Source organism: Pseudophryne corroboree, chromosome 11, assembly GCF_028390025.1.
Source record: "Pseudophryne corroboree isolate aPseCor3 chromosome 11, aPseCor3.hap2, whole genome shotgun sequence".
Taxonomy (NCBI): Eukaryota; Metazoa; Chordata; class Amphibia; order Anura; family Myobatrachidae; genus Pseudophryne; species Pseudophryne corroboree.
Window position 1 is genome coordinate 17,892,545 of NC_086454.1, and position 24,519 is coordinate 17,917,063.

General features: G+C 48.5%; 1 protein-coding gene across 1 annotated transcript in view; it reads left to right on the forward strand.

The window, feature by feature from the left end:
* Window positions 1-24,519, forward strand: part of SLC22A18 (solute carrier family 22 member 18) — an 82,233-nt gene that overhangs the window by 41,078 nt on the left and 16,636 nt on the right. The window contains exons 3-5 of the mRNA XM_063944155.1: window positions 19,033-19,148; window positions 19,268-19,378; window positions 20,677-20,777. Coding sequence (XP_063800225.1) covers window positions 19,033-19,148; window positions 19,268-19,378; window positions 20,677-20,777 — 328 coding nt within the window. The remainder of the gene's footprint in view (window positions 1-19,032; window positions 19,149-19,267; window positions 19,379-20,676; window positions 20,778-24,519) is intronic.

The window sequence follows — 24,519 nt, forward strand, 5'->3', positions numbered from 1 at the left end:
AGCAGTGAGTACTGTTGTAATGCGGCGGTAGCAGTGAGTACTATAGTAATACGGTGGTAGTAGTGAGTACTGTTGTAATGCGGCGGTAGCAGTGAGTACTGTAGTAATACGGCGGCCGCAGTGAGTACTGTAATAATACGGCGGTAGCAGTGAGTACTGTAATAATACGGCGGTAGCAGTGAGTACTGTAGTATTGCGGCGGTAGCAGTGAGTACTGTAGTAATATGGCGGTAGCAGTGAGTACTGTAATAATACGGTGGTAGCAGTAAGTACTGTAGTAATATGGCAGTAGCAGTGAGTACTGTAGTAATACGGCGGTAGCAGTGAGTACTGTAATAATACGGCGGTAGCAGTGAGTACTGTAGTAATACGTCAGTAGCAGTGAGTACTGTAATAATACGGCGGTAGCAGTGAGTACTGTAATAATACGGCGGTAGCAGTGAGTACTATAGTAATACGGCGGTAGCAGTGAGTACTGTAATAATACGGCGGTAGCAGTGAGTACTGTAATAATACGGCGGTAGCAGTGAGTAATGTAGTAATACGGCGGTAGCAGTGAGTACTGTAGTAATACGGCGGTAGCGGTGAGTACTGCAGTAATGCGGCAGTAGCGGTGAGTACTGTAATAATACGGCGGTAGCAGTGAGTACTATAGTAATACGGCGGTAGCAGTGAGTACTGTAATAATACGGCGGTAGCAGTGAGTACTGTAATAATACGGCGGTAGCAGTGAGTAATGTAGTAATACGGCGGTAGCAGTGAGTACTGTAGTAATACGGCGGTAGCGGTGAGTACTGCAGTAATGCGGCAGTAGCGGTGAGTACTGTAATAATACGGCGGTAGCAGTGAGTACTCTAGTAATACGGCGGTAGCAGTGAGTACTATAGTAATACGGCGGTAGCAGTGAGTACTGTAATAATACGGCGGTAGCAGTGAGTACTGTAATAATACGGCGGTAGCAGTGAGTAATGTAGTAATACGGCGGTAGCAGTGAGTACTCTAGTAATACGACGGTAGCGGTGAGTACTGCAGTAATGCGGCAGTAGCGGTGAGCACTGCAGTAATGTGGCAGAAGCGGTGAGTACTGCAGTAATGCGGCGGTAGCGGCGAGTACTGCAGTAATGCGGCGGTAGCGGTGAGTACTGCAGTAATGCGGCAGTAGCGGTGAGTACTGCAGTAATGCGGCGGTAGCAGTGAGTACTGTAGTAATGCGGCGGTAGCAATGAATACTGTAGTAATACGGCGGTAGCAGTGAGTACTGTAGTAATACGGCGGTAGCAGTGAGCACTGTAGTAATACGGCGGTAGCAGTGAGTACTGTAGTAATACGGCGGTAGCAGTGAGTACTGTAGTAATACGGTGGTAGCAGTGAGTACTGTAGTAATACGGCGGTAGCAGTGAGTACTGTAATAATACGGCGGTAGCAGTGAGTACTGTAGTAATATGGCGGTAGCAGTGAGTACTGTAATAATATGGCGGTAGCAGTGAGTACTGTAGTATTGTGGCGGTAGCAGTGAGTACTATAGTAATACGGCGGTAGCAGTGAGTACTGTTGTAATACGGCAGTAGCAGTGAGTACTGTAATAATATGGCGGTAGCAGTGAGTACTGTAATAATACGGCGGTAGCAGTGAGTACTATAGTAATACGGCGGTAGCAGTGAGCACTGTAGTAATACGGCGGTAGCAGTGAGTACTGTAGTAATATGGCGGCAGCAGTGAGTACTGTAATAATACGGCGGTAGCAGTGAGTACTGTAGTAATGCGGTGGTAGCAGTGAGTACTATAATAATACGGCGGTAGCAGTGAGTACTGTAGTATTGCGGCGGTAGCAGTGAGTACTGTAGTAATACAGCGGTAGCAGTGAGTACTGTAATAATATGGCGGTAGCAGTGAGTACTGTAATAATACGGCGGTAGCAGTGAGTACTGTAATAATACGGCGGTAGCAGTGAGTACTGTAATAATACGGCGGTAGCAGTGAGTACTGTAGTATTGCGGCGATAGCAGTGAGTACTGTAGTAATATGGCGGTAGCAGTGAGTACTGTAATAATACGGTGGTAGCAGTGAGTACTGTAGTAATATGGCAGTAGCAGTGAGTACTGTAGTAATACGGCGGTAGCAGTGAGTACTGTAATAATACGGTGGTAGCAGTGAGTACTGTAATAATACGGCGGTAGCAGTGAGTACTATAGTAATACGGCGGTAGCAGTGAGTACTGTTGTAATGCGGCGGTAGCAGTGAGTACTGTAGTAATACAGCGGTAGCAGTGAGTACTGTAATAATACGGCGGTAGCAGTGAGTACTGTAGAAATATGGCAGTAGCAGTGAGTACTATAGTAATACGGCGGTAGCAGTGAGTACTGTAATAATACGGCGGTAGCAGTGAGTACTGTAATAATACGGCGGTAGCAGTGAGTACTGTAATAATACGGCGGTAGCAGTGAGTACTGTAGTATTGTGGCGGTAGCAGTGAGTACTGTAGTAATATGGCGGTAGCAGTGAGTACTGTAATAATACGGTGGTAGCAGTGAGTACTGTAGTAATATGGCAGTAGCAGTGAGTACTGTAGTAATACGGCGGTAGCAGTGAGTACTGTAATAATACGGCGGTAGCAGTGAGTACTGTAGTAATACGGCGGTAGCAGTGAGTACTATAGTAATACGGTGGTAGCAGTGAGTACTGTTGTAATGCGGCGGTAGCCGTGAGTACTATAGTAATACGGTGGTAGCAGTGAGTACTGTTGTAATGCGGCGGTAGCAGTGAGTACTGTAGTAATACGGCGGCAGCAGTGAGTACTGTAATAATACGGCGGTAGCAGTGAGTACTGTAATAATACGGCGGTAGCAGTGAGTACTGTAATAATACGGCGGTAGCAGTGAGTACTGTAGTATTGCGGCGGTAGCAGTGAGTACTGTAGTAATATGGCGGTAGCAGTGAGTACTGTAATAATACGGTGGTAGCAGTAAGTACTGTAGTAATATGGCAGTAGCAGTGAGTACTGTAGTAATACGGCGGTAGCAGTGAGTACTGTAATAATACGGCGGTAGCAGTGAGTACTGTAGTAATACGGCAGTAGCAGTGAGTACTGTAATAATACGGCGGTAGCAGTGAGCACTATAGTAATATGGCGGTAGCAGTGAGTACTGTAATAATACGGCGGTAGCAGTGAGTACTGTAATAATACGGCGGTAGCAGTGAGTAATGTAGTAATACGGCGGTAGCAGTGAGTACTGTAGTAATACGGCGGTAGCGGTGAGTACTGCAGTAATGCGGCAGTAGCTGTGAGTACTGTAATAATACAGCGGTAGCAGTGAGTACTGTAATAATACGGCGGTACAGTGAGTACTGTAATAATACGGCGGTAGCAGTGAGTAATGTAGTAATACGGTGGTAGCTGTGAGTACTGCAGTAATGCGGCAGTAGCGGTGAGTACTGCAGTAATGCGGCAGAAGCGGTGAGTACTGCAGTACTGCGGCGGTAGCGGTGAGTACTGCAGTAATGCGGCGGTAGCGGTGAGTACTGTAGTAATACGGCGGCAGCAGTGAGTACTGTAATAATACGGCGGTAGCAGTGAGTACTGTAATAATACGGCGGTAGCAGTGAGTACTGTAGTATTGCGGCGGTAGCAGTGAGTACTGTAGTAATATGGCGGTAGCAGTGAGTACTGTAATAATACGGTGGTAGCAGTAAGTACTGTAGTAATATGGCAGTAGCAGTGAGTACTGTAGTAATACGGCGGTAGCAGTGAGTACTGTAATAATACGGCGGTAGCAGTGAGTACTGTAGTAATACGGCAGTAGCAGTGAGTACTGTAATAATACGGCGGTAGCAGTGAGCACTATAGTAATATGGCGGTAGCAGTGAGTACTGTAATAATACGGCGGTAGCAGTGAGTACTGTAATAATACTGCGGTAGCAGTGAGTAATGTAGTAATACGGCGGTAGCAGTGAGTACTGTAGTAATACGGCGGTAGCGGTGAGTACTGCAGTAATGCGGCAGTAGCTGTGAGTACTGTAATAATACAGCGGTAGCAGTGAGTACTGTAATAATACGGCGGTACAGTGAGTACTGTAATAATACGGCGGTAGCAGTGAGTAATGTAGTAATACGGTGGTAGCTGTGAGTACTGCAGTAATGCGGCAGTAGCGGTGAGTACTGCAGTAATGCGGCAGAAGCGGTGAGTACTGCAGTAATGCGGCGGTAGCGGCGAGTACTGCAGTAATGCGGCGGTAGCGGTGAGTACTGCAGTAATGCGGCGGTAGCGGTGAGTACTGCAGTAATGCGGCAGTAGCGGTGAGTACTGCAGTAATGCGGCGGTAGCAGTGAGTACTGCAGTAATGCGGCGGTAGCAATGAATACAGTAATAATACGGCGGTAGCAGTGAGTACTGTAGTAATACGGCGGTAGCAGTGAGTACTGTAGTAATACGGCGGTAGCAGTGAGTACTGTAGTAATACGGCGGTAGCAGTGAGTACTGTAGTAATACGGCGGTAGCAGTGAGTACTGTAGTAATACGGTGGTAGCAGTGAGTACTGTAGTAATACGGCGGTAGCAGTTTGGGAAAGCAGCAGTAAAAGCCGTGTAGTGCTGGGAGGGAGAGAGGAGGCGCCCGCTGGAAAAGACTTTCTTACACACCCTATAAAAGTGACACGACCTCTACATCAGCATTATTGCTAGTTAAAGGAAGGAGGAGAAGCCATCATAAAGCCGAAGTCACACATTTCTCATTTATCAATTCATAGATGTCTCCTGAATGTGGGAACCGCTGTAATTACAGACGAGTCACATTCACGGCCTTTAATGAAAGGTAATTAGAGATTAGTGAACGTCCCGCATCTGGCTCTGTGATTGGTTCAAGCCATTGTCACAGTGTTTCAATTATCCGCACATCATTCACATAACTTCTTCTATGAGAACTGTAAACCAATTAAGTGACATGATTCCATAATTCATCTGATGTACAGGTTCCAAAATATCAATCTGTGCCAAAGCAATTAGGGCCCGGTATACTTTGCTGAGGTTTAATAAAGTAAGGGAGCAGGTTACCTGGTTGCTGACACTTAAAAAATATCTTTACCGTTCATATTATGTCGACATGAGAATGTTGACATGGTTGTAATGTCAACATGCTTGACTGTCAACAGTTATAATATCTGCATCGCTCATACTTGCATTCTCTTATTTCTTCATTAAGCCCTATCCTCAGTGACATATGCCTCATCTTCTGATATACTCTGTGCTGCTGGGGACCCTGCTCCTCCCACTATATAACTCTCAGTCTGTGGCTTCCTCTGCCTCCATTCTCCTCCTCACATCATGTCACTGCCCCTGTCACATGCAGTCCTGTCCTCACTGACACATCACTCATCTCCTGATATACTCTGTGCTGCTGGGAACCCTGCTTCTTCCACTATATAACTCTCAGTCTGCGGCTTCCTGCTGCCTCCATTCTGCTCCTCACATCATGTCACTGTCACATGCAGCCCTGTCCTCACTGACACATCACTCATCTCCTGATATACTCTGTGCTGCTGGGGACCCTGCTCCTCCCACTATATAACTCTCAGTCTGTGGCTTCCTGCTGTCTCCATTCCCCTCCTCACATCATGTCACTGCCCCTGTCACATGCAGCCCTGTCCTCACTGACACATCACTCATCTCCTGATATACTCTGTGCTGCTGGGGACCCTGCTCCTCCCACTATATAACTCTCAGTCTGTGGCTTCCTGCTGCCTCCATTCCCCTCCTCACATCATGTCACTGCCCCTGTCACATGCAGCCCTGTCCTCACTGACACATCACTCATCTCCTGATATACTCTGTGCTGCTGGGGACCCTGCTCCTCCCACTATATAACTCTCAGTCTTTGGCTTCCTACTGCCTCCATTCCTCTCCTCACATCATGTCACTGCCCCTGTCACATGCAGCCCTGTCCTCACTGACACATCACTCATCTCCTGATATACTCTGTGCTGCGGGGGACCCTGCTCCTCCCACTATATAACTCTCAGTCTGTGGCTTCCTGCTGCCTCCATTTTCCTCCTCACATCATGTCACTGCCCCTGTCACATGCAGTCCCTCCTGTCCTCACTGACACATCACTCATCTCCTGATTTACTCTGTGCTGCGGGGGGACCCTGCTCCTCCCACTATATAACTCTCAGCCTGTGGCTTCCTGCTGCCTCCATTCCCCTCCTCACATCATGTCACTGCCCCTGCCACATGCAGCCCTGTCCTCACTGACATATCACTCATCTCCTGATATACTCTGTGCTGCGGGGGGACCCTGCTCCTCCCACTATATAACTCTCAGTCTGTGGCTTCCTGCTGCCTCCATTCCCCTCCTCACATCATGTCACTGCTCCTGTCACATGCAGCCCTGTCCTCACTGACACATCACTCATCTCCTGATATACTCTGTGCTGCTGGGGACCCTACTCCTCCTCTATATAACTCTCAGTCTGTAGCTTCCTGCTGCCTCCATTCCCCTCCTCACATCATGTCACTGCCCCTGTCACATGCAGCCCTGTCCTCACTGACACATTACTCATCTCCTGATATACTCTGTGCTGCTGGGGACCCTGCTCCTCCCACTATATAACTCTCAGTCTGTGGCTTCCTGCTGCCTCCATTCCCCTCCTCACATCACGTCACTGCCCCTGTCACATGCAGCCCTGTCCTCACTGACACATCACTCATCTCCTGATATACTCTGTGCTGCTGGGAGACCCTGCTCCTCCCACTATATAACTCTCAGTCTGTGGCTTCCTGCTGCCTCCATTCCCCTCCTCACATCATGTCACTGCCCCTGTCACATGCAGCCCTGTCCTCACTGACACATCACTCGTCTCCTGATATACTCTGTGCTGCTGGGAGACCCTGCTCCTCCCACTATATAACTCTCAGTCTGTGGCTTCCTGCTGCCTCCATTCCCCTCCTCACATCATGTCACTGCCCCTGTCACATGCAGCCCTGTCCTCACTGACACATCACTCATCTCCTGATACACTCTGTGCTGCTGGGGAACCTGCTCCTCCCACTATATAACTCTCAGCCTGTGGCTTCCTGCTGCCTCCATTCCCCTCCTCACATCATGTCACATGCAGCCCTGTCCTCACTGACACATTACTCATCTCCTGATATACTCTGTGCTGCTGGGGACCCTGCTTCTTCCACTATATAACTCTCAGTCTGTGGCTTCCTGCTGCCTCCATTCCTCTCCTCACATCATGTCACTGCCCCTGTCACATGCAGCCCAGTCCTCAATGACACATCACTCATCTCCTGATATACTCTGTGCTGCTGGGGACCCTGCTCCTTCCACTATATAACTCTCAGTCTGTGGCTTCCTGCTGCCTCCATTCCCCTCCTCACATCATGTCACTGCCCCTGTCACATGCAGCCCTGTCCTCACTGACACATCACTCATCTCCTGATATACTCTGTGCTGCTGGGGACCCTGCTCCTCCCACTATATAACTCTCAGTCTGTGGCTTCCTGCTGCCTCCATTCCTCTCCTCACATCATGTCACTGCCCCTGTCACATGCAGCCCTGTCTTCACTGACACATCACTCCTCTCCTGATATACTCTGTGCTGCTGGGGACCCTGCTCCTTCCACTATATGACTCTCAGTCTGTGACGTCCTGCTGCCTCCATTCCCCTCACATCATGTCACTGCTCCTGTCACATGCAGCCCTGTCCTCACACATCACTCATCTCCTGATATACTCTGTGCTGCTGGGGTCCCTGCTCCTCCCACTATATAACTCTCAGTCTGTGGCTTCCTGCTGCCTCCATTCCCCTCCTCACATCATGTCACTGCCCCTGTCACATGCAGCCCTGTCCTCACTGACACATCACTCCTCTCCTGATATACTCTGTGCTGCTGGGGACCCTGCTCCTCCACTATATAACTCTCAGTCTGTGGCTTCCTGCTGCCTCCATTCTCCTCCTCACATCATGTCACTGCCCCTGTCACATGCAGCCCTGTCCTCACTGACACATCACTCATCTCCTGATATACTCTGTGCTGCTGGGGACCCTGCTCCTCCCACTATATAACTCTCAGTCTGTGGCTTCCTGCTGCCTCCATTCTCCTCCTCACATCATGTCACTGCCCCTGTCACATGCAGCCCTGTCCTCACTGACACATCACTCATCTCCTGATATACTCTGTGCTGCGGGGGGACCCTGCTCCTCCCACTATATAACTCTCAGCCTGTGGCTTCCACCATCAGTATGACATCACTAGCACTATACTGTTCTGCTGATATAAATGTACAGAGGTGAGAGGTATAAATAAATAATTGCGGCTGGATGATATAATAACCTTGGTGAAAAAGAACACCAGGAAGATGAAGTGATGTGTTTAGTAAAAGCAGCAACATGTTAGTAAATAATACTTATAATAATGAGACGTGCTTGAACCCTGTAGGTGTATCTGTTACCTGCAGCTTGTACTGAAGGCTTCGCGGTTGTTCATGATTATTCTGTTAGTTTGTGCTGTGAATATTGTGACCTACATCCCGCAGGGCGTTGTTGTTATATGCTAATCTATGTTCTGGATTATCACCATGGAAGGAACGCCCAGTTTATATTGTTGAATGTCTATCTATGACGCTGTGAATTGCGAACTCCACTGGCTGCCCCCGTGCCCACGCTGTCCTGCCAATCCTTCCCTATTGGTTCCAACTGTGCCGGCTGCAGTCCCAGGAGACCCCTGTCCTCTGCTGCCCGTCAGTGACTTACCTCCTGAATAAGTCGCACTGCAGATGTGCCGCGGCGGCTTTCACAGTGAGGATTCATTTGCAAGCGAGTAACAAGGAGCGTTTATGGGAGGCAATGGGAGAGTGGGGACCCAACGCAGGTGTGTTGCGACCAGTTCAGGGGTGTGCCACTGCAACGTCGATCCTGTACACGGTTACGATGGCTCCGGGGCTTACTTCCGTAGGGTACCCGGTGTTTACCAATGTGTGTCCAGTGGCTGTGTCTCTGTATGCAAGTGGTGGCTCAAACTCCGATTATGGGTGGCTCAATACAATTCCCGGCTGCTGCATAGCCGTTGCGTACAAAGACGTAGCTGCAACAGCATTTGCGCACATCTCCAAATCATGCCATAAGATTTTTGGCTCAATGGCCCTCCCAGTCCCCAAAGTGTCCCCAGCCCTCTTGCTGCCCTTGTTGCTGATTATCAGGCTATTCATTTTCTTCATCAGGACAATTTAATAACATTCTCTTGTGTGACATGGGCTCCGAACCAACGCCGTCCCGACGGAAAGCTCGGAGGATTGACCGCAAAACTAGTTTAATAAATAAGCCCTAACATGAGACATCTGCATGGCAGAAGCTACAGATGAATGATGTCTATCAGCCTGCGTGCATATGGCCGCGTTCCCATCACACTACGCTACAACCAAGCTGAAACTTGTTTGGTGTCTCAGGCCGAAACCTAAATGCCCAGATGGCCATTCCTTAAGCCTCTCGTATTCATTTACAGAGCAGGCCTTTGTGTAGTCCCCTATAGATGACAGAATTGCCCTAGCTGTCTCTTCTTCAGAGAGTGTTATACGTCAGAGACGAGATGGTGGGAAGCAACGGTCTTCCGCGGCATATACCTGTGTTAACCAAGTAGTCATTGACTTGGGATGATGGGATGTGGGGGCAGACTTTTATAGATATATGGAAAGTGCAGCGAACAACATCTAGATATTCTGAGTAATGAAAGTGATGTTCAAGGGAAGGTAAGCTAGCGCAGTCCTCCATTCCCTATACCCTACTAATATAATTGTAGTTTGGTTTTATTAGTGCATCCTCCAGCAACAGGGGTTTCCTTGTTATCTGTGAGACACGGGGGAAAGTGTACCTGTGCAATCGCATTGTCCTGGGCCCTCCCTGGTAACGCACCTGCTGTCTCTGAGTCAGGCACTAGGCATCCTATCACTGCTACCAGCCCGCACCATGTCTCTTCCTAGCTACACAAAGTTCCGCTTATTGTCCTCTCATGGAAACGAGGATGACAAATACCTGTCATGTTTCACTTGTGAAATCCCAGTCAGTGCAGCTGAGGCTTCCTTCTTATCTGATGCACTGAATGCAATGGCCAAGGTTTATCACAGCATACGCCATCATGCAGCCCACAGGCAAACAGCTGCAAGGGCACAGAATCCTCTTGGGTGCTGCCACACAGCAAGCTTTATGCCAATGGGCCTGCAGAGCAAGAAGGTGGCATTGGGAGAACTAGAAGTATGCACAGAACATGTGGAGGAGTTGGGTAAATTGTGGAGACTTCAATTATTTCAATTGAATAATATGTTGGAGAAGGTGCAAGTCACATGTGCCTACTCCCCCCCCTTCCCCCACATGCCGCTACCTGACTGCACAACACATCCCGCACTGCCCATATTGCTACCACCTTCCAAAACCTTGGTGAGTATGGTGCATATTTAGGGCCATGTCCGTATCCGCTCTGCAAAGGGACAAATCTGCAAGGAAAGGTGGCGAAACGCGTTTCTGGATTTGTGCATGAGGGCAAAACAAACAGCATGGTAAGAGAACTAAGGGGGTTGTATCAACTCTTTTAACAAGTGCAGAAACTGCCCTTAGCAACCGATCAGATTTGAGCTATTATTGATGTAGTACAGTTTATAAAATGAGCGCTAGAAGGTTTGACGCATTTCACCCTAAATGTTCTGTACAGTTCCATTGAATACAAAGGGAGGGTTTGATGTTTTCAGTCTCTTAAATATCATCTCACCCCAAACACATGTCCACCTTTGCTGTGTGCTGCTGTAGATACACACTAGCAATATAGATAGGTAAGTGCCAGCTGATCAGTTTGGCAGAGCAGTGGTTTGATGGAATTGCGCAGTCCGTCCGCGCTCTCTCGGTTATCGCACTTTATTTAGATACAGCCGTCCACAATATCTGGTGATGCTGTCATTCACCCCTGCCGCTGAGAGACGGCATTATGCTGCTGCCAACAGTTTAGCATTTTCTTCTCTTTCTGCAAAGAATAGAAAGTTCTTATTTCCTGATGTCATGCAAGAGAAATGTCATTCCACTCGCCTGCCCACGCTCCATCGTCTCACAGGGCTGTGCTGTGCGCTGGTGGCCGGTTCGGGCTCACATCTTGTTTACTAAAACTGGCGTTTAAGCATCTGTTGTTTAAGGTGTTGCCGTAAAGAATGTGTACATGTGTGCGTGTGTTGTGTATATTGGTGCAGTGCAAAGAGACTGCATCATTACCAGGCATGCATCGGGGTTGGCTACAAGTGCTTGGAACGGCCACCAAATATCACTGCCCAATTGCCCCCATTTTTCTGCCACCCTTGAGAGCCAAGATCCCGTACCGAACCCGCCACCTCTGCTCCCAGGGTGCCTTTCATGAGCTGACCAAATCTTAGGCCAAATTTGCAAATGACGCTCTTTATTTTGGTGCTGGAAGTTATCTTATATATTTGCTACTTTTAAGAAGTCAACAAAACATTGGCCCTCATTCCGAGTTGTTCGCTCGGAGTTTTTCATCGCATCGCAGTGAGAATTCTCTTAGTGCGCATGCGCAATGTTCGCACTGCGACTGCGCCAAGTAACTTTACTATGAAGAAAGTAAGTTTACTCACGGCATTTTCATCGCTCCGACGTTCACATTGTGATTGACAGGAAATGGGTGTTACTGGGCGGATGCACGGCGTTTTAGGGGCGTGTGGCTGGAAACGCTACCGTTTCCGGAAAAAACGCAGGAGTGGCCGGAGAAACGGTGGGAGTGCCTGGGCGAACGCTGGGTGTGTTTGTGACGTCAACCAGGAACGACAAGCACTGAACTGATCGCACAGGCAGAGTAAGTCTGAAGCTACTCAGAAACTGCTATCTCGTTTGTAATCGCAATATTGCGCGTACGTCGGTCGCAATTTTAAGAAGCTAAGATTCACTCCCAGTAGGCGGCGGCTTAGCGTGTGTAACTCTGCTACATTCGCCTTGCGAGCGAACAACTCGGAATGAGGGCCATTATTTGTGAATTTATCTATTTTTTTTATTAATTTGAATAAAAAAATGGCTTCTGTTGCGTATTTAACGGCGTTTCAAAGCATTGTTTAAGGCAGGGGTGGGGAACCTCAGGCACGCGGGACGTATAAGGCCTGCAGAACCACTTGATCTGGCCCCGGGCCAGGCTCACCTAACCGAGGGAGATGATGTGCGCCCGCTGAGATTTTGTTAGTAGCGGGCGCCCGGCTTCTTCCCCCCAGCAGCAGCCGGAGGCAGGAGCTCACTCCGGAACTCCGGCAGTGTACGTGAGCGGCTGTGCGGTGCTATGGGAGAGATGTCATGACGTCTCTCCTATAGTTCTGAGGAGCAGGCGGCCAGGAGGAGGGCAACGAAACGGAACCAGGAGCGGGGCTGGTGAGTATTGTAGGTTTTTTTCTTTTAATGTGTGTGTGTAAGCGGCGCTACTAGGCGGCATATCTAATGGGGCATAACAACTGACTGGGGTCATCTCTATTTTCTAATAGGGCATAACAACTGACTGGGGACATATCTGATAGGGCATAATAACTGACTGGGGACATATCTAATGGCATAACTACTGACTGGGGGCATATCTACTGGGGGCAGGGTAATTTTTACTTTGATACTTTTTGTATGGCCCCTGAAGGATTTTATAAATATCCAAATGGCCCTTGGTAGAAAAAAGGTTCCCCACCCCTGATTTAAGGGGTTACATTTCTGTACATGGGGGGGTTCTACTGCGTCTGTAACGCACATCCGGTATCTGCACCATGATACGAATGTCATAAATGTAAAATATGTTGCTGATATATAAAACGTAAAAGAACACATAACATATACACCTCCTTATGGCTCAGTAATAGAGTCCAGCATCCATTCATTAGCATAACAGAACAGGCTGTAACATCATTACGGGGGGTTTCCTAATTAAAGGGGGGGCTTTGGTGAAGAGAGACCGTATTTCGCTTGGTGCGGGTGCTAGCCTGACCCTGTCACTCACTCATGAGGGGTCTTTTTGTTCTGGATTTGACTTCCGTGTGCGCTGCTTGTGATCTGATGTGCGTTGTAGGAAGCCGGGTTCTACCCTGCAGCAGATATTATAGATACAGGCATGCGGTTGGGTCAAGACGAGACCCCCGCTTTCACCACCCTCCCACCCAGCTACGCCACAATCAGGGTCTTGTACATACTGCCGTTACTGGCTGTGTACACTGTGCTGTACACACTGCAGCCACAAGACTCACACACAGGATACTGTACCTGGTACGGTGTAAGGTGACATTATTACATAACTATGATCACCTAGTCCAGGAATGCGGTGAGGTCGGTTACATTATCCCTCCTGCCTCTTACAGAACATTCTGCACCGTACATGGACACTGTGTTTTATTCCTGTCTCTTTTTTTTTTCTTTTTCTTAACTCTGTAAAAACTAATATAGATCTGTATTTTCGACTATTGAGACACTGGGAACTGGTGTCTTGGCTACCGGTGACAGCCAGCGTTCGAGTGTCTCTTTCCGGACGTAGACATCTGGCTGCGGACTCAGTGCTGCACGGTGGTAGTGACCCCGGAACCGCTTTCACCGCCCCGGACGGGGTTTTGCGTTGCCGCTTGGCTCGCTGTCCTTAGGGTGGTCGGTATTATATTGCAGAAACAAGGAACCACAATGTAACACCGACCACCATAACGAAAGCAAGCACTGCGGAACAGCAGCCAGTCTCAGTGGCAAACGCAGGATATCTAGAGGGGGGGTTTCCAAATGCAATCCACAGTCTCCCACTCTGCGGAACATTGGAGCAAGTGCGGGAGTCAAGGGGAGCGGTAGAAGTACGTAGTAACGGCCCTGGGCATTAATGTAAACATTGGTCATTTTATACACTGGATACTGTATGGAATACAGTATTAATATTGAACACTAGATTGTCTATAGTATAGACTGTATCAAACATATTTAAATAATATAAATAAGATAAGTGGTCAGGAAAAGGTTAAACATCCCATAATAAATAAATACACAAACAAACATAATAGAACCAGGAGACAGAACTGCACTTTCTAAGCACACATTCTCCCACCTCATGGTAAGGCTCCTGTCTCTTCTTCCTGGTAGCTACTCTCTGGTTCCAGTGCACTGATTGAGAACTCCGATCCACACACACAGCAAACTGGGTAGAAGAAGCTGCCGCCACTGGGCATGTGCAGCAGCTCCGCTCTGTCCCTTACACTGCATGATGTGGCGGCAGCTCTAGTAATCGTTTCATATATACTGCTATTGTTGTTATAATTTGAGCCACGTTTCCGGGCAACCGGAACCCCCCCCCCCCCCCCCCCCCCACCTGCTTTTGGCTATGAGTCTTCTATGGCCGGGCAGAGACACTTGAACGGCTAGCTGTCACCAGACAAGATGTCTAATAGGTGATGTTGATCGCCGCACTCCTAGGATATGCAACATACTTAATGCCATTGAACCACTGCTATGTGGATTATTATTTTACAGACTGTATATCTATCCGGGATCGGTATGAAATACCTACAATCAAAATCCCGACGGTCGAAATCCCGACAGCGATCGACCGACGGTCAAAATACCGACAAGGTCAAAATATCGACATTAAAAATACCAACAAGGTTAAAATACCGACATGAGTTTTTCATTGTTTTTTTGTGTATGTCGACATAGGTCAACATGGACACCATATAAGTGTACCGCGTCGTCCTCGCATGGCTCGCTGCGCTCGGCACACTATTATATTCCCCCTCCAGGTCCACTGGGATGGTAAAATATGAACAAGTCGGTTTCAATGAAAAACTCATATCGGCATTTTGACCTGTCGACATTTTACATGTCGGTATTTTGACCTTGTCTGTATTTTTAATGTCGGTATTTTGACCTTGTCGGGATTTTGACCATCGGTCAATTGCTGTCAGTATTTTGACCATCTGGATTTTGATTGTCGGTAAATTGACTGCATCCCATTAATCCACTGTTGAACGTGAATAACTGCGTTATCATTTGGCACCAGCGAAGAATCGCTCGCACCTTACCCACCATTTCGCTTTATTCATCGCTGTTATTTCCAATTGTAAAGCGCAGCGGAATTTGCTGCATTATATAAGAAACGGTTAATAAATAAATACTGTGGTATCATGTTATTGTATGGAACATCAGAGGATATCTGTGTTTACCTGCTGTGACCCTGATTCGTGTGACGCAATCAGCTGCCCCTGATTTTCCTGTGAAACTTCATCTAGAATTCAAGCTGGAATTTGGGGCAAAGGTTGGTACCAGATTGGTGGAAATTGTTGGTGGCTGAGGACGTCAGTGAGAAAGTATCTGCATGCCAGGATGTTGCCCTGCTCTGCCCTTACCATCTGTCCCATGGCCCTATCATCTCTGATGGCAGCCCAGCCTCTATACAGAGGTCTCGGCTCCTTTCTTTACAATCACTTAGTATAAATATTGCCGCAGAGCTTTCTGAGTATGAAATTTCACAGACCCCCCGAATTATATATGGCTTTATCTTCCCATTACAATGCCGGCTTATTCATTCAGGATGCAGAACCAGGGGTGAACAAAGCCCTCTTTCTGTCTTCCATAATCAAAGCTTATGTATGTCTGTGGCAAATGTCTGCAACAAATGTTCCCTTGTCCCTCGCTGAATAGTTTGTGGGGTGAGGCCGCAATCATTGCCAAGATATGAGCGGCTCACAGCGGGGAGGCTGCGCTCTCAGTAATGGGGAAAGCCCTATGCCGGATTAATTACTGATACTCTTGGGAGACCAGCAATAATTGCAACACTGAAATAGATAACTTCCGTCTTTGCAGCGAGAATGGCCCGGGGGGGTAGAGACCGCCGAGATCCTGGGATGTGCTGACTGCATAATAGATTATCAGTTGTGTGCACTGCGCAAGGGATGAGCGCTTTTCTTAAGCTCTCTTTCCGGTCACCCCGTCCTACTGTATGATCCTACGTTTCATCTTTGCCAATTCTGTCTAGAAGTCTTTGGAACATTGTAGTTGGTCATGCTTTACATTTGTATATGTAGGGATCCACCAATTAAACTAAAAAGTTTGAGGTTTCAAAAAATTGCAGAGAGTTCTATGTACAATGGTATTATTATTATTATAATTATTATTAATAATGTTTATTATGGAGCCACAGATTTCTTCTTCGCCGGACAGTGAGGAAACAGAATGCCAAACATAACACAAAGACGTACAGTATGGGGTAGAGGAGGGGGCAATAAACGGGAAGGGGGGGGGGGGTAATTGTTTCAGACAGCTGTAATGTGGGGAGGGGTTGTTAGGGCAATGGTAGTCATTCCGAGTTGATTGCTCGCTAGCAGTTTTTAGCAGCCGTGCAAACGCTATGCCGCCGCCCACTGGGAGTGTATTGTAGCTTAGCAGAAGTGCGAACGAAAGGATCGCAGAGCGGCTACAAAGTTTTTTTGGGCAGTTTTAGAGTAGCTCAAAACCTACTCAGCGCTTGCGATGACTTCAGACTGTTCAGTTCCTGTTTTGACGTCATAAACACGCCCTGCGTTCGTGCAGCCATGCCTGCATTTTTCCTGGCACGCCTGCGTTTTTTCGAACACTCCCTGAAAACGGTCAGTTGACACCCAGAAACGCCCACTTCATGTCAATCACTCTGCGGTCAGCAGTGCGACTGAAAAGCATCGCTAGACCTTGTGTGAAAGTACATAGTTCGTTGTAATAGTACGTTGCGGGTGTGCATTGCGCCGCATATGCATGCGCAGAAATGACCTTTTTTTGCCTCATCGCTGCACAGCGAACGAATGCAGCTAGCGATCAACTCGGAATAACCACCAATACCATAGAGAGGTGAGAAGACCTTTATATCTGCTTTGTGAGGTCTTCACTATAGCAAACCAACTTTAACTTAGAGCGAGATACGCTTACCTATACTCAGATTCCAGGTAGCAAAGGCTTATTACCCCATTGCATGGGTTACGGAAGGATGGGACCCTAAACAGAACCCCCACATGTAAAGCAGATGAGACACGGACAAGACTCATTACTGGGAGATGGTTATGGCTTAGACTGATTAATGGACTTCAACCACTTCAACCAGGGGCTGGTAATACAGTCCAAGGTCCAGCCTGGCGTCAGGCAAACTACACTGATTATTATGCAGTCCAAGGTCAGGGCTGGCCTTGGACAAACTATATCAGTTGGTCTGAGGGCCTGGGGTCAGTGCTGGCAGCAGACAAACTATACTGATTATGCTATTGGGTCAGTGGTAGTGGCAGGCTAACTCATAATCCAGAAACCGGACACAATCAGGGTAGGAGAGGTACCAAAGGTATGCTGAGTCAGCATAGCAAGGAAATGGCAAATGGTAATGCGGGTCCAGCCACCAACAAAACTGCAACTATCACAGCACACGTGTAGCGAACTTGCAGCAATTTAACCCAACATGGGCCCATGAGTGAAGGTCTATAATTCAGGCATTCTTAACCAATGATACCTGGCACCTGGGGTGGCATGAGGGGGAAAAGGATGCTGCCACCAGCCATGACTTCAGTATATAGGGGGTACCGAGGGGACACCTGGCAAAGCTGGGAACACAGGTGATTGCAATCATATATAAAGAAGGAAGTCCAGGTAGAGAACATTATATCCCTCCTGGAATGGGTCATGTTGGGAGGTGTGGATTGTGTATATTAAATGTAAACCAATGGTGTATATTATAATTAAATTAATAGTTTAATAATGCCTGGGTACTGTTTATAGCTCTACCTAATTGAGAGACAACTATTTTATAAAGTTTTCTTGTAGTGGAACAAAGACAACTTAACCTTAAAATACACACAGAAAAATAAAATCTGTAATTTATCTTGTCACATGCAAGAATAGCAGCTGCCTCTGTACTACTTACACACTGGGACAGGACTCAGGAGGACTCTCTCTCTATACCCAAATGCTCTCATTAGATAACAGGTTACACAGGACCCAGACATCCAGGTGAGGAGGAGAAGCTGGGTCCCTGGGTCACTTACTGCTCTTTTCCCCCTTCTGTCTCTCCTCTGATCAGGAAGCTCCATCAGTAGCTCATAATATATGATACTCCTGTGTCTTTGGTTCTTCTGCTGCACAAGAGGGAGAGCTAGTCCTGTCAGTGCGCATTGGCCGGGGGTGGGGTGGGGGCCTGACAAAGGGGGGCCCGGGGTATAGTATCTCCTGTGCACCCTCCTTAATCTGGCTATGGGCTTACTACACACAAACACCCCATGCACAGAAGCTTGTGACATAGTGTAGATGCCATGCTGTCTGGATTTAGGAGCATAGGTGCCAACAGACGGGTCATGGCCTCATCCAAGGTTGGGTGTAGTTTGGCACAATCAGGGTGCGGCTAGGGTGGATCTGGCATGGATTGAGTTGTCCCAGTTTTCCAATTGGAATAGTAACAAAACATAAAAGACCCAAACAAACACTTTTGGGAGGTAATAGAGACAGTAACCAACAGAGAGGTGCACTACGCCCCACATACTGTGCCACTTGGTCCTATCCCTCCGGCATCTACTGGATAAATTAGGCATCTATGGGCTGGTCCACAGCTAGCGATGCACTGGGTGACGTTTGACACTACACAACCTCCACTGGCGTTAACAGTGCAAATTATTCACCATCGTCTCAATGCACAAACACAAACTCACGGGGGGAGTTACAGTCTGCAACTGCATTATAATACGCAGTTATAAAGTCTCCGGTGGCTTACTTGTGACGGACATTTTGAGTAATCATGGGGATAATCTAAGGCCCGATGGCGTGACCAATATGCGTCCGCTACAGGAGTGGCAGATCAGAGACGACATCACAATTCAGCCGCTATCTCTGTACAAGGCAAATTGGATTAGTGATGGGTGGAATTAAACCTTAAATTGCCTTTAAGCTGTGCTCTGTTCTGCGTTGTTTGGTGTAAATGTGCAATGTTAAATGATGTATTCGTTATTATTAATAATATTGTGACTTCTTGCTGATGCACGTTCCTTCTGTTTGCAGACTGTATACACCCACACTAATTGCGCTGGCTGCCAGTCTCATTAGCTGTGTCGTCGTGATGATCTATATTCCAGCACAAACCAAAATAAAGCTAGATGAACCGGCCCCGGAACACGGTAAGACTGGGTTTGTACACGCTAATAGCTGCAGGCCTGAATATTTTGCTCTGGGAGTTACACCCTTGCCAGATGTGAGAGTCCCAACGTGACGGGAAAAAAACGGCTTTATTTTGCAGAAAACCGCCGCTCCTCCAGCATGTTCAACATCAAAGAAATCACCCGGCTGTTAAACTTTCCGGGCGTGATGCCGATTTTCACCATCAAAGTTCTCGCTGGGTTTCCAATTGGTAATGATAATACTGGGGTTGCTTAATTAAAGTTCAAACCCACTGTATGACCTCTGTTTACTGCGCAAGATCCATGAAATGACAGAGCTGTTTATGCAGTGTCCTTTTTCCAGGGCTTTTCAGCAGGATCCCATGCTAGATTATAAAGGGCCTAATCCATGTTTGTAAGGAATTGCGCAGCCGCTATTAAAATGTAAATGCCGCAGGAGGCGCCTGTAGGAGATAGACACGTCCTGTATGCATTTGTGAGGACACAGCCTCGGATCACCTCATCGGTCGCGATTCGCAATGTTTTTAGTCACCGGTCAGCCTGCCTGATATGCGCTCCCTCATGCTGCCCGTTGGATCCGGACACCTGGGTGGGATTCCGGCGATCGCAATGCCGATGCTGGAATCCCGCACAGTGGCGCTGGCATAGCGGCAAGCCAGGATTTTCTCCCTCTGTGGATAGAGGTTTTGTGGGCAGCGACTTGCATTGCGGGGGCGTACTGACGAAAACACGGGCGGGTCTGGGCCGAACAGAAAAATGTCGGTGGTCCGACTGCATACGCAGCCTAGCTGCGTATGCAGTCGGACCATCACCATTTTTCTGGTCACAGTTACCCGGACCCGCCCGCATTTTCATCACCACGCCCCCGCAATGCTGCGTCGCTGCCCACGAACACCTCTGCCTGTCAATTAGGCAGAGGCGTTCGCATCAGCGCAATGCGATCGGATTTCCTGGGCCATGCACGCGTAGAACGTGACCTGCGCGTTAGCACTGGCTCTGTGGGGGTAATTCCAAGTTGATCGCAGCAGGAAACTTTTTAGCAGTTGGGCAAAACCATGTGCACTGCAGGGGAGGCAGATGTAACATGTGCAGAGAGAGTTAGATTTGGGTGGGTTATTTTGTTTCTGTGCAGGGTAAATACTGGCTGCTTTATTATTACACTGTAATTTAGATTGCAGATTGAACTCACCCCACCCAAATCTAACTCTCTTCACATGTTATATCTGCCCCACCTGCAGTGCACATGGTTTTGCCCAACTGCTAACAAATTTCCTGCTGCGATCAACTTGGAATTACCCCCTATAATCGGCCAACTGCGATCGCATAGCGGTAGCGATGCAAGCTGAATAAGGCCTCCTATGTACTATTTAAGTCAGTGGTATACCTATGCTCCTGAGTATTGCATCTCAGCTGCTGCCTGGCACTGAGTGTGGCACAGATAAGTGTGGGCAGGGTAGAATTACTCCATGGGTTGTATACAGCAGGCCTATAGCAGGTATAACTGGCACTGTCCATTGTGTCTCCTCAGGCCTCTTCATGCTCATGTTTCCCATCATCTCTGTGGACTTTTTTGGGCTGAACGCGGCGACGGCTGGATACCTGATGTCCTATTTTGGGATTCTGCAATTGGTAAGTAAAGATTTCAGTGTATTTCAGAGCTACAGCTTCCGGCCTGGAAACATTTGTACCGCCCTGGGTCCTGCGCATCCGTCCCCTTCTGTTTATGTTATTGCCGCAGAGATAATGAATAGGAAAATATCTGTGTACACTTTACACTGTGCCGTGTTTACACAGATAACAGGAGGCTGCGAAGAGCGGAAGTGTAGACACATGGCGCTCGCCGCAAAGACGCAACACTAGATGTGTCCGGAGATAAACTTTCAACGTACTTTTAGTTATAAATAAGAGACAATAGTGTTTTTCTGTCTTCCAAAACATGTTTTGTGAATCTACACAAGCGCCAGGTACCAGCGACTGCCGGAACTAGGAGTGGCGCCTGCTGACGCCGGGGCTCATTAACTAACCCGATGCACGTGTGTAGTCGCCTATAGCCGCCGATAGCAGTTTACTTTTCATTTGTGCTTGGGGGGGGGGTCATTCTGACCCGTTCGCACGCAACGGTTTGTCGCTGCGGTGCGAACGGGTCCGGAATGCGCATGCGCGGCGGCCACGTTGCTTGGCTACAGGGGTTGCTGGGTTACATCGCGTCTAACGAAGGAAGCGGTCGCAGAGCCGTCCGCAAAGAAGATTGACAAGAAGAAGGCGTTCCTGGGCGGAGCAGACCGTTGGAGACCGTTTTTGGGGAGTGGTGAGGAAAACGCAGGCGTGTCCAGGAGAACAGTGAGCGGATGTCTGACGTCAAAGCAGGCTCCAGCATCGCAGAGATCGTCGCACAGGGTGAGTATGTCCAGGGCTGGTCTTCTTTGGCTTGAAACGTTTTTAGCTTAGCAGGGCTGCACAAACGTTCGCAGCCCTGCTAAGCTGAAATACACTCCCCCATAGGCGTGGACTAGTTGATCGCAGCAGCAGCTAAAAGTTGCTGGCTGCGATCAACTCAGAATGACCACATTGGTCAGGCAAAGCCGATGGCTAATTAGTTGCTCTGGGCTCCTACAGTATATGTTTGTGCTCTGTAAATAATCTGCATTGGACATGCAGTGATATTAGCTATGTACCCATTTAATTACTTAACCCTTTAGCGACTGTCCAACGCCTTTTGCATCTGCCATACGCAGGTTTTAAACCATTGCGCCTTTGTGCCTTGTATTTACTTTGCACAAGAATGGTGGGCGCACATTGCCATATGGTTCTAGAGAGACTGTTCCTGGTGTCTCCCTCATTTCTTCAGTGTATATAGTATGTGTTGCTTCACCATCCCGTATCACCCCCGGTGATCACTGAACTTTGGTTATCCGTTATTTATCATAGCACCAGCGTGTTCCATTGCGCTTTATAATTGGGGACAGAGTAATAAGACGAGACCGGGTAATAACAGACAGGCAGAGGTAAGAGGGCCCTGCTCGCACGCTTACACTCTATAGGGTGATAGGACTGCGATACAGGAGCATAGACCCCCCCCCCCCTTAACATTGATAGTCCGCAGCAGGACACTGAGGCCTGTAGGTGGGTCAGTGCCTGAAAAAAAGTGGGACTGTCTTGTTAATATTGGGACAGTTGGGAGGCATTATTATTATTACATTTTATTTATAAGGCGCCACAAGTGTTTTGCAGCGCCGTACAAGGGACAGTACAGGGAGACAGAACTTAGCATTACAGTAAATAAATAACAGAGATAGAGTACAGGTAACAAAGAGCACCACAATTCTCATACATAATATAGCTTAGATGTAAGTAGTGAGGGAGTAATCATTGTACAACTAGGAGCTGGCGGCCATAGATAGAGAGGAGCCTTCCCAGCAGGAGAGAAAGCGGTAAAGATGGTCGCTGAGTAGGAGAGAGCTGCGAGTGAAATGTGAGGAGAAGATGGCTTAGATAACAAGAGGAAAGAGGGCCCTGCTCTGAAGAGCTAACAATCTAGTGGGAAGGGGCGACAGACAGATGACATTAGGTGCAAGCAAGTGGGAGGAAGCCTGATGGCAGGATGTAAGCAAAGCAGAGATGGTCAAGGCATGAGGCAGGGGGATGGAGGAGCAGCCTAAGGACTAGGTTATACATCGGAGGGGTACGCTTTGATAAATAGGTGGGTTTTCAGTGCCTGTTTGAAGCTTTGCAAGGTCGGGAGAGTCTAATGGAGCGGGGGAGCGCGTTCCACTGAAGAGTGCAGCACAGGCATAGTCTTGAACTCGTGCATGGGGATCTGTGACCAGGGCAGAGGAGAGGCGACGGACATTGGCCGACCGTAGGAGGAGGGAGTATGAAGGGAGAGGAGGCTGGAGATGTAGGGAGCAGTGGAGTTGGAGAGGGCCTTGTATGTGAGGGTGAGGAGTGTGAAGAGGATTCTGTAAGGGAATGGGAGTCAGTGCAGGTATTGTGGAAGTGGAGTGGCAGATGTGGAGCAGCGGGAGAGGAAGATAGGCGGCGGGAGAGGAAGATAAGCGGCGGGAGAGGAAGATGAGCGGCGGGAGAGGAAGATAAGCGGCGGGAGAGGAAGATGAGCCTGGCTGCGGAGTTGAGGACGGTTTGGAGGGGAGCGAGATGGGAGCACGTGAGGCCAGTGAGGAGAACGTTACAGTAGGCGTGTCGTGAGATGACCGATGAGTGGATGAGGAATGAGATGACCGGTGAGTGGATGAGGAATGAGATGACCGGTGAGAGGACGAGGAATGAGATGACCGGTGAGTGGACGAGGAATGAGATGGCCGGTGAGTGGACGAGGAATGAGATGACCGGTGAGTGGATGAGGAATGAGATGACCGGTGAGTGGATGAGGAATGAGATGACCGGTGAGTGGATGAGGAATGAGATGACCGGTGAGTGGATGAGGAATGAGATGACCGGTGAGTGGATGAGGAATGAGATGACCGGTGAGAGGACGAGGAATGAGATGACCGGTGAGTGGATGAGGAATGAGATGACCGGTGAGTGGATGAGGAATGAGATGACCGGTGAGTGGATGAGAAATGAGATGACCGGTGAGTGGATGAGGAATGAGATGACCGGTGAGTGGATGAGGAATGAGATGACCGGTGAGTGGATGAGGAATGAGATGACCGGTGAGTGGACGAGGAATGAGATGACCGGTGAGTGGACGAGGAATGAGATGACCGGTGAGTGGATGAGGAATGAGATGACCGGTGAGTGGATGAGGAATGAGATGACCGGTGAGTGGATGAGGAATGAGATGACCGGTGAGTGGACGAGGAATGAGATGACCGGTGAGTGGACGAGGAATGAGATGACCGGTGAGTGGACGAGGAATGAGATGACCGGTGAGTGGACGAGGAATGAGATGACCGGTGAGTGGACGAGGAATGAGATGACCGGTGAGTGGATGAGGAATGAGATGACCGGTGAGTGGACGAGGAATGAGATGACCGGTGAGTGGATGAGGAATGAGATGACCGGTGAGTGGACGAGGAATGAGATGACCGGTGAGTGGATGAGGAATGAGATGAGCGGTGAGTGGACGAGGAATGAGATGACCGGTGAGTGGATGAGGAATGAGATGACCGGTGAGTGGACGAGGAATGAGATGACCGGTGAGTGGATGAGGAATGAGATGACCGGTGAGTGGACGAGGTATGAGATGACCGGTGAGTGGATGAGGAATGAGATGACCGGTGAGTGGACGAGGAATGAGATGACAGGTGAGTGGATGAGGAATGAGATGACCGGTGAGTGGACGAGGTATACATGAGGATAAAATGTTTTGGTAGAATGAGTAAATATTGCTCTTTAGTAATTAATACCC